General features: G+C 39.6%; 1 protein-coding gene across 2 annotated transcripts in view; it reads right to left on the reverse strand.

The window, feature by feature from the left end:
- Nucleotides 1-6445: 6445 nt before the first annotated feature.
- The window catches only part of LOC5576417, a 33734-nt gene continuing 20711 nt past the window's right edge, over nucleotides 6446-19468 (reverse strand). For both annotated transcript variants that reach the window (XM_001656070.2, XM_021841264.1), the window contains exon 2: nucleotides 6446-14470. In XM_001656070.2, the coding sequence (XP_001656120.2) occupies nucleotides 6713-14446 (7734 nt within the window). In that variant the 5' untranslated portion in view covers nucleotides 14447-14470 and the 3' untranslated portion in view covers nucleotides 6446-6712. The remainder of the gene's footprint in view (nucleotides 14471-19468) is intronic.

Consider the following 19468-nt stretch of genomic DNA (forward strand, 5'->3'; position numbering starts at 1 on the left):
ATAAACAACAAGCGATTTTTGGGGTGTTAAAATCCAGTTAAATGGTTAATAGTAAATAGTGAACACATTTAACTGCAAAATTCGAGGAAAACCAAATTATAGTTTTTATAGGTAAAAAATTTTCGTATTTTTTTAACGACATATTTTTTGTAGTCTTTCATTTTATACTGTAGAATCTTTAAATCCTAAATTGTAGAAATTCATCAAATACAGCGCCACCTATGGTCAGAAATGTAATTCGAACCTTTTGGACAATTTTTATATATTTTTGACGATTTTCTCCTTACAAACTTCAAGCACGTTTAGTCCCTCCTTAAAGTTGTTCATCAAATGTGTTCAAATGTTTACAGTATTTTATTGTAGTCTGATTAATATGGGCCACCCTAGTGCACAAAGACTACGATCTTTTCTAGCTTTAGTTTTGATATGAAAGGAAGTTACCAAAGACAAGAGAAATTTTCTAGTGTAATTGTATTCCATTAATCTACGTAATTACGAAGACAATAGACCTAGGAAGAACAAAATATGTTCAAAAGAAGGGAGAATATTCTATGAAAGCAGAAAAACAAATTTTATCAATTTTGTATATATACAAATTACCCCTTTGAAAAAACAATTAGAAAGAACAACCAATTTTGAAAGAAGGAAGAATAACTATGAAAACAAAAAAAATCCAATAGCTTGGGTCAAGTTTGATCATAAACATAATATGACATATGTAAGAGTAGCTTATCTTAAACGGTTGTGGTACTTTTCCTCTAATGTAATCTCCAAATTTCGTTTCCCTGAACGCCAGTTCCCAGAATGCCAGTGCTCCGAACAACCCGTTTCCTCGAATAGCCTAGTCCCCGAAAAGTTTTTAGCTCTTATAATTGTCATAACTTTTTGTGTTTCAAAGTGACCGGTTCCATCTGATATGCGGTGCACCCTTCTTCACTTCATTGGCGGTTCTTTCGAGTTTCACCAACATCGGTATTTTTTTGGAAAGATGTATTCAGTCGAAGATGACGTTATAATCCATGTTGTCTTCTATTTTTAATTGCTTATCATTCATTCTAGTTCAACACCCAGTCCTTCAAGACTATTCTTGCACCTGTTTGAACTGCATCACTTTTCGGGGAAACGAGTCATTCTGGGAAATGTCTTTTGGGGAAACGAGTCATTCGGAGAGGTGGCATTACGGAAAATGAAATGCAGGGAAATAATAGTAGTACAATCATGTTAAATAGATGTAAAATTGTTAAACAGCATTTTTCCCTTAAGATTTTGGTTAGGTTTGCCGATGTACCACGTAGTCATTTATATTGGATTTTCAAAGCACCTCCTGCCCCCTACGTGATCTTTTGTCCATACAAACGTTTTGAAATTTGTAAGGGCCGTGCCTTTGGCCAAACCACCGTCTCCCTCCCCCCCCCTCCTAGATGACCAAGTGGTTTATGGACGACCCTTTAGATGGTTTGCCTGAGACAAGGGAAGCAAACACTCGCCGTTTAAAAGGTTTTTTTGAACTCAATTCCGATTTTATTCGCTTGAGATCCATAATAATGATTTTGACAAAATAATATTTTGCCTGATTTGACGTCTGCGTCTGGAATTCGAAGCTTCTGGAAATTCGAATCAATTCAGTAGGTACATTTTAACGACAAAAAAAACTGAATAACCAAAAATTTTTCTACTCTTTAAAAATGTATAACAATGACTCAGGGGAATGTCCCATTCTGGGGAATGGATTTCTGGGAAATGTCCCATTCTGGGGAACGCCATTCTGGGGAACGTCATTCTGGGGAATGTCGTTGAAAAAATTTACTTAAGTACTTTTCGATTGCAATTTTTCTGTACTTTCAAATAATCACATAAAAAATTATTGTTTTCCTCTATTTCGATTTTTTTTTCAAAATCTGTATTTTTTTTAAAAATCATAACTTTTTTGTCCATAATTCTGATTGTACGACATTTCCCAGAATGACGTTGCCCAGAACGACATTCCCCAGAACGCCATTCCCCAGAATTGGACATTCCCCAGAAATCCATTCCCCAGAATGGGACATTCCCCAGAAAACCATTCCCCAGAATGGGACATTCCCCAGAAAAAAAAATAACAAGAGATCTTTGAGGTGTTCAAATCCAGGAAAATGGTAAATAGTAAATAGTGAATGCATTGGAAAATTCGAGGAAAACCATAACTTTCATAGGTAAAACATTTTCGTATGGTTTTTTTTTAACGGTAGGAGTTTCGGTTTGTTGCAGTCTTTCATTTATTGAATGGAGAATCTTTAAATCAAAAATTCTTTAAAATTAACTACCTATGGTCGGAAATGTAATTCGAACCATTTGGATGATTTTTATATTTTTTGACGATTTTCTCGTCGAAAAAGTTAAAATTTAGCGTGACATAATATGTGTACAATCCTAAATTATTTAAACAATAAACCTAGGAAGAACAGCATATGTTCAAAAGAAGGGAGAATATGCCATGAAAGCCGAAAAACAAATTCCATTAATTTACTTTGTGACATATTACACTACACCAATCTCCCTTTGAAAGTACAATTAGAAAGAACAGCCAATTTTAAAAGAAGGAAGAATAACTATGAAAACAAAAAAAACAATAGCTTGGATCAAATTTGATCATAAAACACAGTATGGCATATGTACGAACAGCTTATGTTAAACGGTTGAGCTACTTTTCCTCGAATGTCGGTTTCCCAAATGTCGTTTCCCCGAACGCCAGTTCCCAGAATGCCAGTGCCCCCAACAACCCGTTTTCCCGAATAGCCCAGTTTCCGAATAGTTTTTAGCTCTTATAATTATCATAACTTTTTGTGTTTCGAGGTGATAACGAACCTGTCATCTAATATGCACCCTTCTTCACTTGATTGGCGGTTCTTTCGAGTTTCACCATCATTGGCATTTTTGGCAAGATATATTTAGTCGAGGATGACGTTCAAATCTATATTATCTTCTTCTTTTAATTGCTAATCATTCATTCTAGTTCAGCACCCAGTCCTTGAAGACTATTCTTGCACCTGTTTGAACTGCATCACTATTCGGGGAAACGGGTCGTTCGGAGAGGTGGCATTCAGGGAAATGATATTCAGGGGAACGACAGTAGCACAATTATGAAATTAATTAAGACACAATTGAGGAAATTTTTAAACAGCATTTTCCTCCTAAGATTATGGTTGGGTCTGCCGATGAACCACTTAGCCACAAAACCACCTCTTTCCCCCTTCGTGATTTTTTGACCGTACAAACTTTTTGAAATTTGTATGGCACCCCCCCCCCCCCCCCTTCCACAGAAGACCAAGTGATTTGTGGACGCAGCTAAGATGGTTTGCCTGAGAAAAAGGAAGCAAACAATCGCCGTTCAAAAGATTTTTCAACTCAATTCCGTTTTTATTCGCTTGAGATCCCCATAATAATGAATTTGACAAAATAATATTTTGGGTGAATTGACATCTGTGTCCGGAATTCGAAGCTTCTGGTAATTCGAATTAATTCAGTAGGTACATTTCTTAACGACAAAAAAAAACTAAACTACCAATTTTTTTCCACTCTTTACAAACGTATAAAACCCATTCTGGGGAATGTCCTATTCTGGGGAATGGTTTTCTGGGGAATGTCCCATTCTGGAGAATGGACCTCTGGGAAATGTCCCATTCTGGGGAATGGGTTTCTGGGGAACGTCATTCTGGGGAACGTCGTTCTGGGGTTTGACTTTCTGGGAATGTCCTACAACCCATAATTCTTCCATTTTGAAACATTGTGCAATAAATCACATAAGTTGTCCCCTAAAACATATAAAAAAAATCAAAACCGCGTTTCTGGAGAAAATCGATTTTAAAATTTATTTTTGAAATAAAAAATAATCTGTAACTTTTTTGACCGTGCATATTTTTCTCCATATAGTCCTAAGCAATACCTACAACTTTGTAGAAGATCTCAAATCGATCGGACAAACCGTTTTCGAGTTACAGTTTTATAAAGATTTGCCATGCATTTTCCGATACGCCCTTCTCAAAAATAAGGAGAGGTTCAAAATGGCGGTCTGAAAGTGCATAATGGCATTTTTGGTCATAGAGAATCTGTATGCAAATTTTCAGGCGATTCAAAAAATACAAAAATAATCGGGTTTGCGAAACGGCGTGGAACCGCTCAGAAAGATCCTTTAAAAAAATAGCTGAGGAACCCTGCCACGATTCCCAGCAGAGGGTAATAGTAATTTTAAAAAAAAACCTTCAAGGATACTCAACATAATGGTACTTCTAGGTTTTCATCAGAGAGATTTTTTCAGGACTCTCTGGACAGGAATTTTAGATGATTTCTAGCAAGAAGGACTGTCCCATGAGATGGTCTTCTAGGATTCCCAGCAAGCGGATCCTTGCAGTTTTCCCAATGAATTTGTTCAAAAATCATAAAAAAGAACCTTTCTAGGATTCTTGAATAAATTCACTTAGGTTTCTTGTAGCTATTCAACGATTCTACGATTCCTAAATGAATACGACCAGCAATTTCAAAAGCAGAGGATTAGTGGAGGAATCCTTATAATATTTGTAAATAAATGTGACAACTGTATATAATTTAGATTTTTTTTCTGTAACAAATCCAAAACTTTTACTACGACTTGTTTTGCAAAGGTTTATTGACATTTGCTACAAAATACTAGCAAAATAAAAACAGTTTTCCTGATAATTTCTTCTCAACATTCTTAACGAATTTCAGAAAATTCTATAACAATGCACGGAACAGCAAAAACTCGATCAGTTGAAAATTCCAAACAAAATAAATTAAACTCTAGCTCCGTATTCGCTGACTACACCATCGCAAACCGTAGAAAATTCAATAAAACACGAAAGACAACAAGGAGCCTGATGCTGTCAATAGAAAACGAGCAATGCGTCGCATAAATATCCTCTCCCCGCAAGGAGGATCCAACGGTAGAATCCACCGGGAATAGCTCTCCTCTTCCTCCTGCAGTCAACCGACAGTCCAACCCCAGATACCCAACTACAAGGAGCTGAAAATAGCTCCTCGGGATAAACAGACAAACCCCAAGCACCACCCCCAAACCAGAAAACGATGCGCATGATATTTGTTTGCCAGGAAAACTACTGCCAAACCCCTTCTTGGAAGCCTAGGATGCGTGTGCCTAGCTCTCTCACGGTGTGTCTGAAACCGGCTTTTAATGAAACTAAGATTAACACTCGGTATTCAAAATATATGGCACCATGTGCATGTGAGCACCTTTAAAAAAAATGACGAAGGAAAATGTCGAAGGAAAGCCGATATTTGAACAGAACAGAAATGAGGTCAAGTTTCAGCAAGACCACCAAGACGCTGAGTCGAGGAAAAATTAAAAAAAAAATAAATTTTGAAACAATATTTGGGAATGATTCTTGAATAAATCGTCCTCGTACTCCTGAGAATAACTATCTTTGAGCAATTTCTGGTGGGTTTATTTGTTAAAATTTTTTCAACTACTTAGAGCTTAGGACTCTCGTACAGATGTTTAGTAGAGCCCTGGAAAGATTCTTAGTGGATTTAAAGCCCAAGTAAAAATGGAGCAAATATCAAAAATGAAAAAAAACAGTTTTCGCTCTTGAAATCTACAAATCGAAAAATATAAAAACACACAGCACAACACAATCTTACACGAGTTGGAACATAGTTTTCCCGGCTTTTCTTTACAGATTTTCTCAACGGTGAAAAATTTTGTGGAAAACTTTTACCAGTTAACATTTTTTTCTATTCCTTAGAAAATTTGCTTTCATTTTCATAAAAAAAACTTTGTTTCTACGATGCTTCGTTCTTGAGTTATGATTTTTCAAAGTAAGTAGGGTAAATGATGGCTTCGGCACCCTGAGGGTATTTTCGGCAGCACTAACTTATTGTCCTTGTTTCACTTTATCTACGGAACAAGAGTTAACTTCACTGCACTCAACATATTCCTTGAACTATAATCTTCCATGTAAATCACATCTTTCACAAAAATATTATATGACATGGGTTTTATCGTTAAATGAAATAAATGCTTACGAAATTATCGTCATTCGTGAGCTGCCGAATAAAACAACACAAAAACAGCTTACAAAAACTCACCGCTTTAAAAAGTCCAATTCTCCGCTCCAATGCCGATTTTTTCACAACAGCTACGCACCGATCACTTATGCCGCACGAACCCCTCGAATTGAGTGTAATGAACTCACTTTTGAGTACTTCATTTTCTCCGTGTGGGGTTGTTCTTATCTGACATTTCGGAAGGGACACGAAAACAAAATACACCCAAAATTTGAGTTAAAGCCAAGGAGTGTGACAAAATAAAAAAAAAACATAAAACAATGTTTTTGGACTCAAACCAACGGAAAACATTAAAAAAATTGAGTAAACATGTGTTATTGGCCTAAACTCAAGCGTTTGGCACTAACATTGGGACAGGGCTTTAGGACCATATTAAATTTGTACAAAAAAAAAAGTACTTTCGCTGCTTAACGACATTCCGAACTATTCTGCCGTAATTTGGCAGAGTAACGTAAGTTCCATGGAGATTTTCTGCATTTTTGAGATGCCAGGCGTCAATCAGAACACATTTCAAGAATTTATCCTTGAATACGCTTAAGTTGGAAAAAAATCTTCCGAAATCTTTCAAAAGCTAGAGACTTCTATGATATCTTCGAATGCATGCCGAATTTTCTAATTGGGCTGAAATTTCAGGTTATTTTTGCAAAGATCTTTCGCCTGATCGCACCAGTTCTCGTTCCGAGTAAGCAATCTCGTAAACGGCAGCTTTCAGTGCCACACGATTATTCTTGTGCAGATTCCAGGCGACTTCCAATTTGCCTCTCAGTTCACGAACTAGTTCCTTAGGATGACGACCACAGTGAACTGAGCGGTTTGTGCCTAGCTGTTGACGAATTTCCTCACTCTTGGGACACACTATCACATTGATCGGATCGTGAATATGGAAGCCACTCTCGGTGATGGCCTTGTGAGTCTTCAATGTTTGGTGGATCAAGTGATGTTCCTGTGTTTGGTTTGTCATTGCGTGTTCCATAGAATTCGAATCTCGTCTGATTCTATCTCCCAGAACTTGTCGATAGCTTTCAAATTTTTTGTTGAATTTGAACACGCGTTTGTCTTGCGTCGGAACATACTGTGTTTCCAAACCGCCAGCGAAAATTCTACGCGGAGCAATCCTTTCCAGTTGGGCACGTTTTTCATACATTTGTTCGGCTCGATGGGGATTACTTTTGATTTGTTGAACCATTTTTTTGCGCAAATCTTCCGCATTATTGACTTGCAGTGCTTCTTTCTGCGTAGAGCTAAGTTGAGCCACAACCGCATCTAAGGCACAAGAATTGGTTCCTGATGGAGTCACTTTGAGGTTGGGGTCCAACGGACTGAAATGCCCTACCGGGTGATCCTTAGATGGTGAAAAATGTTTGATATTTATGGGTGAGCCAGGTAGTTTGCTTCCCACGATGTACTTCAGGTTTCCCTTCTCGTCGTACACGTAAATTGGAGAATTGACTGCTCCGGCGGAAAGAGCTAAGCTAGTAGTATCATGTAAGTGATCATCTTTAGAGATTGCCTCTATCATCTTGGTAGTTTCAGGACCGAGCTGTTGAGTGTCTTGCTGTGTCGGCTCTTCCAAAGCAGAATTTGCCATGGCATTCGATTTGCTGCGGGCATCTCGTTCAGTCTTGATTTCGTTTCTCAGATTTGTCACCGATTGTTCCATACTGGCAAACAGACCGTTGGTCACTCGAGAAGAAACATAACTCATAGCAGGACTGACTATGTTTTCCTGAATAGAAGCCGTTAATTTGCCAGCGATTGTTCCCTTGAATGCATTAGCTAGCGTTTTAGGAGTTGAAGCTTCTCGATACGTTGATCGAAGCTCTGTCTGTGGTGATGTCTTAGAACTATATACTGTATCTTCCGTCACTTTGTTCACAAAGATATCGGAATTTTCGCAATCAATATCAGGCGCTTGAGCAATATTATGGGCATTTGCTTGATTCTGGTTTATCTCAGTAAACGACTGGGATTTCGCACTAGAATTTGACTTGCTGGATTCGTCATCATGGTCATTGATGGTTTTCTCGTAGGATTTAACAACCTTGTTAAACTTTTTGACGAAGTTTTCTGTGTACGAGTTCAGTTCGTTCAAACATTTGCCTACTCCGACGACATTCATGGCTGTTCCGGCAAATGGGATTGAACCAGCTGCGACACCTTTTGCAATGTTCTTGAACATTTCAACACATTTGTTGATCTCTTTATCTTTGAGCAGTTTCATTCCTTCTTTTGTGAATAGTTTTTTCCAGTAACTGCTTCCAGTGCGCTCATCTTCTTCTAGAGCTTTAACTACCAAGGCATTCATCGAAAGTGCTCTTATCAGTACATCACTAACGATTGCAGTGATTTCTTCCTCCAATTGGTTCATAAATAAATGGTCAGTGCAATATTTTCCGGCCTCATCCAAGCACTCTTTAACGACGCCTTTTCCCAATGCTAACCCGACCTCCTTTATGGCTAAACCTACACCACCTTGTGGCGTTACAACTCCTTTGCCTATATCGTAAAACGTTCTTGACACATCGCGGAGGCCGGATTTCAAATTTTTAATCATAGTCTTCCCAGCTTGTCTGATGGTCCCCACTCCCAGATTTCCGGCTTCCTTTACCGTTTGCTTGATGGATGCAATACCAGAGCAAACAATTGACACGGCAATGCTCACCACTTTCTGAGTTGCCCAGGCTGCCCAACTGAACGTTCCTTTGATAGCTGCAGTTGTGGCCGTGATTAGATCAGATACTCCTTCAACAATCAGTCCCGTACCCATAGATCCTCCGGTATACATCACTATCAGACAGCCGACGGCAATTTGTGCGATGCCTATCAGCGCCAATGCGATAATGCTACCCCATGGTGTTGGGAGTTTTTCTTCGACTGTAAAAAGATTCTTCAGCCCATTGCCGTATGCTTCACGAATAGCTTTACCGTGGTCTTCTTTTGCCTCGGAGAATACGTCGTACAGGTTCTTCAGGGTAAGTTTGACGTTGTTGTTGTTCTTTTGGGCCGTTTCAATAACTTCACAAGCTTGTCGAATGTATTCTTCTTGCTGGCTTAGAATATCGAGCTGATGCTGTACGTGCTGGCATGTTTGTTCTAGGCATTTATTTTGACCTATCAATGTGTTGAAAGTGAGCAGATTTGGACGGTACACGGATTTGATGAGATCTTCGGCTTTTCTCAGTTCCATCAGCGCTTCGTTTTGTTTATCGCCTCGATTTTCTGAATAAGAAAGAAGACCCTGTGCTTTGCAATAACGAGCATTCACCGAAAATGCGGGATCCAGGGAAATTGCTCTATCATAGCACTTGATTGCGTTGTCGTAATGACGAGAATCGATATATTCATTTCCCTTGAGAACGTAGAAGAATGGATTTCGCACAAGTTTGTCCAACTGACCACGTTGTTGGGTTGTATCTTCAAATTCATTTCTGAAAATGGCTGTTGCTTCCTCAGCTGATATCTGGTCATCCTCAAAGTGTTTGCTTTTCAACCAAAGACCCCAAGATTCTTCCAGAGCTTTTCTTTCAAATGTACCCCAGCCATACCGTAAAGCCAACTCGCTGCACTTCGGATAAAACTTTTGTCCACTTCTAAAGGTGGTAAGATCATCCGGTTTGACCAAAGACGATTGGTTGGAACAGTACTGGTTCCAGACGTTTTGAATGTAACGTTTCTTGAAGCCAGGCAACTCGTTAGTCACCTTTAGAGTCGCATCAGATCGCAAATCATCCATATCCTTTTGTGTTAGTTTAGACCGTTGAGTTTCTGTAAGACTTTTCAAAGCAGCAGTAACAAATTCTTCATGACTCTTTTCTGACCATATCTTCGCCTTTTCTTCAATTTTCCGAGGATTTAGCCGATTTGCTGAGTAATCGATCCATCCTTCTTTGAGTAGATCTAATGTGTGCATTTTCCTCGTATCATCCATGCCAGGCAATAACTCGCTCTCCAGCAAGCAGAATTTACTGAACAAACAGTCTTGAATGAGCATCTTCTTGGCGTCGTTAATTGCTGTGGTGGTAGCTTCAACCTCGTGCTTTTGTCTCAGCTTCTTCAGTATCTCCATCGATGAATTGCCCTCATCGTATGTAATTAACTGTGCCATTCCGCGTTTTCCTTCGCGAGCTGTTCGACCAACGTTTTGCATTTCAACACGAAAGCTCTCTGGCAGAAAAGTGACTAATACACACATTCCTCCGTATTTCTCTACCTTTTTCGATGTCTTGAAATCGGTTCCTCGGCCTGCAATGTTTGTAGCCACAATGATTTCTCCCGAATCGACAGTGTTCTTTTCAAATTGGGTTTCCTCCCCCGTATAAATGAAAATTTTATTGGGATCGTACACTTTCTTCAACATATTGGCCAGGTTACGAGTTTGAGTGATGAACTTGCATATGACAAGAACTGCTCGATTATTCTGTGCATGGTACAGAGCATTTTCTTTTACACTCTGGTACCATAGTTTGACATTAGATAGAACCAAAGGAGCAAGTTCCTTGCAGCGGTACCCTGACAGTTCGTTGTTTGCAATATACGTTGTTTTGTATGGCGGGATCACGATCATATCTGTACCGTACATAGTTTGCAAAAAATCTTGCGTCGATTGTTCTCCGAGAGTTCCCGTCAAGCCGTAAATGTTGCAACCGTATCGTTGAAAAAAACTCACATTTGAGATAAAGTTGGTTGATATACCTTCCGGGTCCATTCGAAGGCCTTCTTTCAACTGCAGAAACTGCGTCAATCCATCACTCCAAATCATGTTTGTCTGAAGATCTCCTGTCTCGTTGAAGTTGACCGGAATAATTTTATCATTCATCACAGTGTAGTGGGCATCTTTCTTGTATACCCAGCTGGCTAGTATTGCATTCTTCACCCAAACAGAAATCTGGTTCAAAGCAAAGGTTCTTAGATGTTTAGGAATATCTACGACTGGATCCCGATTGTTCCACGGCAGCTTGACTAGATCTGCGCGCATCTTTTCACATTCGGCTTTCATGTTTTCGTCATCGTTAGCTTGTGATTGCTGTTCTGCTTTATTCATTATTTGTAGATTCAATGCTTGATAGTCTTGGTATTCCTTCTGTTCATCAACCGTCAGCTTACGCAGTAACTTTCGTAAATGATCTTCAGTATGTTTTGTAATGAACTCTTTCTTATCGTGTACTTCGGTGCTCACAGATTGCCAAGGTTCTCCAGAGTACAACTTGATCTGATTTCCATTTACTTCGAAGTCTTCGGTTATAAAATAAACCTTACCATTGTGCTCTATCATATGGGCATTGATGTTATGAATGTGTTGCCAAATGACAGCCAAGGGCACTTCCAAATGAGTCATGCCGGGATTCTCATCTGATAGACGAACGCTATGAGTACGACTGTCGAACAACATGCTGTCCACTTCGTCTACAATGATAACTTGATGGTTACGGTTTGCTCGGCAATCGTTCCCTAGAAATTCCGTTCGCAATATATCTCCTTGGAAATCGGAAGCTGTCCCGTAGACAACGTCACATCTGTAGACCATTTTCTTATCTTTATCCGGACTGTTTTCGTCCACCGTAAGTTTGAACATTTCAAAAAACGGTCGTTGCTTTTTTACTTCAGGAATGGACAACTCAGTGGATGTCGTAACGATATCGACCTTGACATCTTTCAGTGCATGAATTACAGCCAACATTGCCACGATGATCGACTTACCCTCACCGGTGTTGATTTGAGCGAGTCTTCCATGGTCTTCGTTGGTCGACAAAAGCAACAGCAATGACAAAATTTGTGAATCTCTAGGCTTAAATCCATGACAAAGTTCGACAGCACGTATCACCATCGCTATTTTTTCTTCCAGTTTTACGTTACCAGAGTTTGATTTGACAAATGCAGCCCAATACTGTATTTGCTGGGATTTATATTTGGAAATAGGAGTATTTTGAAGGCTTTTGTCGAAGCTTATAAACGGCTTTACTGAAGCATTGTATGCGGTTTGAACTGACATATATGCTTCCATTACTTCATTTCGATCTACGTTCGTTGAATTGTACCCGGTAATACGATCAACTAATTCTTCTAAACTATACTCATGGCTTTTACCGAAAATTGACGAAACTATATAATTGTCAACTTTTGAAGCCCACTTATCTGGGTTCTTTTCCGTATTTATAATTTTTCCAATTTCATCCCAAACGTCCGATGTTGTTTGATAGGTTAGAACATTCTCTAAAATGGTAGCAAAAATGGTCATATTCGGTCCTAGAATGTTCTTATTTAATATAAGAAAATTGTGAATTTTGGCGGAGTCTTTTCTTAAAATTTTTCCTAGCTTTGAGTCTACATGGCGGGCAACGGCAGGCGATAATTTGAATATTTCCTGTATCAAAATATGATACTTGAGGTCATTAGTCCAAATGGTTACATCATGCCCTAGATTATTAGTGATTATGCCCATTACTATGGGGTGACATACATTTTCATTTCTGACCTTGTACAGAAAGTCGCACAACGATAGCTGGTTTCGCTCACCTGCGATGATATTTAGAAACTGCTGTGTCATCAAACTGTTCCAGGGTAAGTTCACAAGTAGTTCTACCAACTCATTATAAGTTTCTGCATTACCTTGTTGAGAAATTTTACATTTGATCCAGCATCTTTTCAGATTCTGGTACCAAAACGTCTCTCTCTTACATACAATGTCTAATCCAACGAACTGAGCTTGAGTCACCATACCCAAGACGTCATTTATGTGCGACAATGTTAGCTCACGAGTCAGTTGTTCCGTTCGTAGTGCATAAAGAAGTTTTCGACGATCATGGTTTTCAAACAACTCTCGGATTCTCATCCAAAGATTTGTAAAGACGTTAAGCAATACGGCATCTATTTCTCCATTTGGATAGGCTATAAGTTCGAACATCAAGCTCTGCTCAATCCATCTAACCACTGGAAACCGTTTTATAACACGAGTCTGTAGTTTGCCTCCTCTGTATACAAACTCCACAAGTTGTTGCAGCAGGCTCGTTCTCACCTTGCTCAAATTTCTTCTGACAGCTTTCGATAGCTGTAAAAATGCTTTGTGTTTGACTGTTTGTGCGATCAGCTGATGTCGGCGTTCTCTGCGTAATTGTTTTTTATAAGTTCTGCGAGCTTGGCGGTCAATTTGTTTTTTGGAAATCGGATCATCTTTTTCAAAAACCTCGGCATTGTTTTTACGACTTTTTTCTTTATCTATGGCATACTTCACTAGTCGATTGAAATCGTTTGACAAGTTCTTCTGTAATCTCGTCAGAAGCATTTCAATCAGCTTGGAACGACTTGATTCCATTATTTCAACTTGTTTGTACCATTCTTCTGAAGTTTGTTCATTATTATAGTTTCGGTCAGAAAACTTCTTTGATGTCGTGTCGCTTATATCTAAAGCTTCGAATAGCAGTCTTGTTTCGTCAACTGTAAGTTGTGAAAACGATTGACCGTAGTCTGTCTCTGAGGCCACGACCGGGCCTTCCTGATGAATAGCTCTCGTTTCCTGTTGATCGTTCTCATTTTTGCACTCTTCCGTTTCTTCTTCACTTACATAGTCTTGTTCTTCATCAAGTATGGCTGTTGTTTGTTGTAAAGCATCTTGCAACTTGGATTTAATCGCTTCTTTTTCTCTCTTTTCGCGTTCGATTTGTTCTTGTCGTTCCTGCTCTTCTCGTCTCAATCGTTCTTCACGCTCTAGCCGCTCTTTTTCCCTTCTTTCCTGAGCAATTTGTTCTTGTCGTTTCCTTTCCCTTTGCTCTTGTTCACGCTGCAGCCGCAACCGTTCCTGTCGCTCCTCTTCTTGTTTCTGCCGTTCCTGTCGTTCTCGCGCTAGTCGAGCCTGCTCCTGCCGTTGCGCTTCCGCAGCTCTTCGTTCGCGTTGTAATCTCTCCTGGCGTTCGCGTTCCTCTATCGCAATTCGTCTTCTCCTTTCGCGTTCTTCCTGCTCACGGCGTTGAGCGGCTTCCCTGGATGCACAATTGTGATTGCTTCGATGACCGCAGTAATCGTAGCATTTTCTATTGGGGCACGTGAAGTGGCACCGATCGCAGTAGTATGCAACGCACTTTGAACAACTATGCCCGCCTCCTCCTCCAACTAGACCGCTCCGTCCGATGAACAATACGGAGGAATTGCCAACGGATAGCAATTGAATATGGGACGGATTCCAATGAGCGCCATCTTTTCGTGCTAAATCAAGTGGATTGTATGGATGACTGACCACAACTGGAACGTGCTGAACCCGAAAGCAACGAGAAATCGATGAATTCAGAATAGCCGCTTGAATACCTTGGGCAGTTGGTTGTAGAATTGCTCGGAAGCCTTCTTTGGTTATGACTAGAGTTTTAGACGACGTTTCCATGTTGAATGATCAGTAGATAATGAACTGCAAAGAACATGATAACATTATTATTAACTTACTTATCGCTCAAATTTTTTGGAACTTTAAAACATATACAAGCAATATACTTGGTTTTGCGGACACCGGTAAACACTATCTCAACTAGCTAGAGATATACAAAACGGCATTTTAGTGAACGGATCCGATCCAAATCACTCCCGAAGTAACCATGATTGTCAATAAAGCTATATTTGGGAAATTTCCAACGAAATTTTTAACGAATTCTCCTACGGCATATAGTTGGCTTCTAAGAAACTAATAGCCTCTTAAAATATTCAAAGCAGAGTTGATGATGTTTGGTTTAACCCGTATAGGCCTGAGTGAAAGCAAAAATACTAAAATCCTTACCAATCAGCGAATACTTAATGGATTCAAATAAGTTTTTGTCAGTATACTGGCCCACATATCTAGTTTCTAGAATTGGCCAGAGGAACTCGGGAATACTCCTGTAGCCGGAGTTATTGCGGAGAGTCACTGGGTCAAGTCGGGTAGGAAAAGGCGATTTTTTGGGATATGGCAAGTTATCTCTATTTATTTCCAATGGCAATAATTTTAATTTGCATAAACCATTAGGATCTTATATTCACCATTATGAATGGATAGTTTTGCACCGTTTAGAGTGTACCAGATGCGACCACTCGGACTTAATGTCCTGAAGAACCGGCTCTAGATTTGTTAGGTACTAAACCGTTTAAAATCTCTAAATGGAAAGATCGAACATAATAGTTCACTAAAATGCATTCCCATAGGCTTGACGCAGATGTTAAGATAAAAATTGTGCACTTTATCATAAATTTGAGGCATCCCGGGGACCCGAAAATGGTCATATGTAGGATCAATCAAATGCAGTTGACATAACTATTCAATTTAATCGATTATCAGAAAGTTTACAATGATGCGTTTTTCTTAAAATTCCTTGATATAGTGGCCACATTAGGCCGGAACAAATCTTAAAATCTTCTTTTGTCACTTTCCATCAAAATGTCTCGAGGGGGGGGGGGGGACAATAAATAATAAAATGGAAATTCTGGTAAATTTATCATTTTTTATTCTAATAAGCTGCAAAACTATGTTTTAGCAGCGTATACCCGCCGATCAAAATGTTTTGAACAATTATCAAATATCTTTTTAATTGTTCATAGCATTGGTTGTATTACATTTTTTATAATTAGAGTTTTCATAACAGCAATCTCCTGGTTTTTTACCCATAATGTTGAGTTCTGATGAGAGAAAGTTCTAACAAGAACAACTTTCATAATGTGTTTCAAATAGTTACAATTTTAAAAACACCTAAAAAATGTTGCACTTAGGACTTGAAAATTAAACTCAGATTGTTTTAATAAACAATAAATAATAAACATGTATGTATCCTTCTGGTTGTAAAAATATTTCACTAGATTTGAAGAACACTGGCTCTGAGAAATATATTGCCCTTCTACGCCCACTTGTACCATGTTCTTTGCAAACATTAGCGAATGTGAGATAAGCATGAGCATGAGAATAAGCAGCTTTAATAGCAATATTATTCTACGTTCTGTAACCGAGTGTTACAGGATTTTTAGAATTTTAATGTGTGCTTTATATGTTTTGATACTGTTACATTTCTTTGGTTAGTAGGTGTTGGGTTAGTAGGGTTATTTAAATGTAAATTGATAAAAATTGTATGTTGATTAGTAGGGTTAGTCATTTCAAATTCAAAAATTGTTAAAGCATTACAAAGTAGAGTGGGTACAAGTGGGAGACATATTGCATAACTGAGTGGGTACAACAACATACATATTCGGCGGGCGTAGAAGATCATACAAAAGGGGTGGTAACAATGCACGTCTCATAATAGGAGAGATTGTAAGGATTGGGGCGCAAAATTAATTCGCCATCTCTCACTTAAGTTCTGGCGTTCGTGTGCTTCGGATCGTAAAATTAAAAATTAAAAGTGTCCTTACGTTGTAAGTCAAGTGAGTGGTGAAGTGAAACGGGTGATATTAAGTGTTCAATCAGGTAGGACTGCACTCCTGTATAACTTTCTCCCTAACACTACTTACGCTACACTAGAATATGACTAGTAAGTAATTTTCTAAAACCCATCCCCGTTGCCCTCACAGGACCTTTTGTGGTACCTTAAGGTACTTCGCCATTTTGTATTCCAACGAAAGTTGGGAAAGCACACGATTCGGCATAGTGGTCCTTAGTTGGCCACTACGCCTAACCGTAAAAGATTACCACCGCTCTGGTCTTGCGAGGCCATAATCACCAAGGAGCGATTCCTCGGGCCCAAAGGTGCTCTAACCGTAAAGGAGGACCTCTCTCGGCAGAGTCAATCCGGCCTTGTCCTGGGCTCTGTCGATGCTTGCCAAAGAGAGAAGACGCCAGAGAGACCAGTAGATCGCACCATTTCATCAAGTCGATCTACTCACCGATCCACCAGTCAATTTTCCGATCACCACCACCACCATCACCCTGCTGGGAAATCCGCCGGAGGTCCAGTCAGCCGGCCCGCAGAAACATCGTCGGCGAGCGCTCGTCCATCGGCATCGAGACATCAGCATCACCAACAGTACCGGTACGTGTCCCAAAACCTTCTACACCCACTCTACACCCACAATTGCAATAAATTTTCAATAAATTCAACCCACACCCCATTTACAATAGAATTTCAATAAATGCCATTAGTTTCCTCAAATTACACCTTTTTAAAATCCCATAACCCAAGTAAGGTGACAGTATCTGCACGTTGTTCGTGAAGCCCCTCCGATTGCCCGGTAGTAAGCCGACCTTGAGACCCAGCTCGAGGGGTCCCTTGCTACTGAGAGTTTCCCGCGAGCTTTGCTAGGGTATAACTTGGCGCCCAACTACAACACACGAAAGGTAATCGGAGGATCGTGTAGAATTTAAAAATCTAGAGATTTTTTAACAGGCGGCAGGAGAGTACGCAAATTTATGCTTTGCGTAGGATCCGTGCACTTTGCAACACCGCTCGAAATAAATTGGATCCTTTTTACGAATTGAAAGACAGTGGCCAGTTGGTGAGTCGGAAAAGAGCGCAAATGTTTATGCGCCAGTGAAATTAGTTAAAATTTCTAGCAGAAAACTTCGACAAATAACACGTTTTGACTAGTTTAGTAACTGAATTGAATAAAAGGTCCTGAATTGAACACTAAAACACAAAAAGAAAAAGAAAATCTACTACTTTTATTTTCATTTGAATTACTAGTATAAGTTGTTAGTGAATTTTTGTAAATATTTGTTTTTTATTCTATCTTTGATTTGTTTGAACTCGTATCTAGTGTTAGTAATATTAAATTTTCTTCTTAATAATTAACAAAATAAATTTCGAATCCTTACTTCTGCAATACCGTTCGATGAACACCGACCATTTGCTTGATGACGAATTGGAGCATGAACTCATAATTCGTGGAGTGGAATACTCTAGTGGCGAATCGCGTGACATGAAAAAGCGTAAATTGCGGCACAAGCTGAAAGAACAACGCGAAATTAATGATTTTACAATTAAAGTAATAGATTCAGAGGAAGGTTGTAAGAGAGAGATGATGCAGATAGAAGAAAAGCTGGTGAAGATTCGCGATAAGCTTGAGCATAGCAAAACAAAGAAATTCGATATGTCCGCGGTTCAAACCAGGTTAATTCACTTGTATTACCCATTAGATAGATTGAAAGAAAAGGTTGATGTGAATAGCTTAGTGGAGGAGATTTTAAGTCTGTTGATTCCGTTCCGGATTGAAAATCGGGTTGTAGAAACTAATGTAGTTGAAGCAGTAGATCGAGATTTAATGAGACTTAGTATGCACGAAGAAGATGAAGATGACTCAGAGCGCGAGGGTACAGATTGCGACGACTCAGATTGGAGGGAGACAGATTGTTCAAATAAAAGTACGGAGGAAGACACACGGAAAAAGAAAATGCGTAAGAAGAAGTCAACTGTTAGGAAAGCAAAAGTGAATGAGCCAAAGTTAAAGAAGATTAAAGAACCGAAAAAGAAAGTTCATTCCGAGGAAATGTTGAAAAAGCTGTTAGATCACATAGATAATTTTATGGAAACAAAATTTAACAATCTTAGGAGAGAAATGGACAAACAATCCGCTGGGTCAATCGCGTCAGACGAAAAAGACTTTAACGTAGCTGACTTAGGAAGACATTTGAAAGGTAAGAAAAAGGAAAGGCATGCAGTAAAGAAAGGCAAGAAAGATAGCGAGACGGAAGAAGATAGTAGTTTGGAGGAAGACTCGGGAAGCTCCCGAGGTCTCAGGCGAAGGCCTCGGTCAGTAGCAGACTGGCGGATGCGCTATGATGGGAAGGATGATGGGAAGAAGTTGAACAAGTTTATTGAAGAAGTAGAGTTTATGGCAGAAGCGGAGGGACTGAGTAAACGAATGCTGTTCAACGAGGCCATTCATCTGTTTGCTGGTGATGCCAGGACATGGTACATGGAAGGAAAACGAAACTGCGATTTTCGTAACTGGAGTGAGCTGATTGCAGAATTGAAACTTGAGTTTCAGCCTCCGGACATGGACTTCCATTATGAGCAACAGGCTGCACAACGCAGACAAAAACGCTCGGAGAAGTTTCAGGATTATTACAACGCTGTAGTTGAAATCTTCCGCTACATGGCTGCCCCACCGTCGGAAGAGAGGAAATTCGACATCATCTTCAGAAATCTTCGGTCGGATTACAAGAACGTGCTGGTTGTCAAAGGAGTTCGGACCTTGAAGGCCCTTAGACAATGGGGCAGGAAGCTGGATTCAGTCAACATGTGGATGTATAGAGGCAGGGACCAGGAATCGACGCAGAAACCTGCTCAAGTGCACGAAGTTTCAGCTAAATCCTTCCAGTCTCGAAACCAGTCTGGGGGTAAACCCTGGAGGCCATCACCACAGACCAGAGAGCCGAATCAGTCGAATTGGAAACGTCCTCAGGATAAACCTGATACTTCCGGACCAAAGCAACCGTCAGTTCGAAAAGAGGGAG

The sequence above is a fragment of the Aedes aegypti genome, chromosome 2, assembly GCF_002204515.2.
Source record: "Aedes aegypti strain LVP_AGWG chromosome 2, AaegL5.0 Primary Assembly, whole genome shotgun sequence".
In the NCBI taxonomy this organism is placed as follows: Eukaryota; Metazoa; Arthropoda; class Insecta; order Diptera; family Culicidae; genus Aedes; species Aedes aegypti.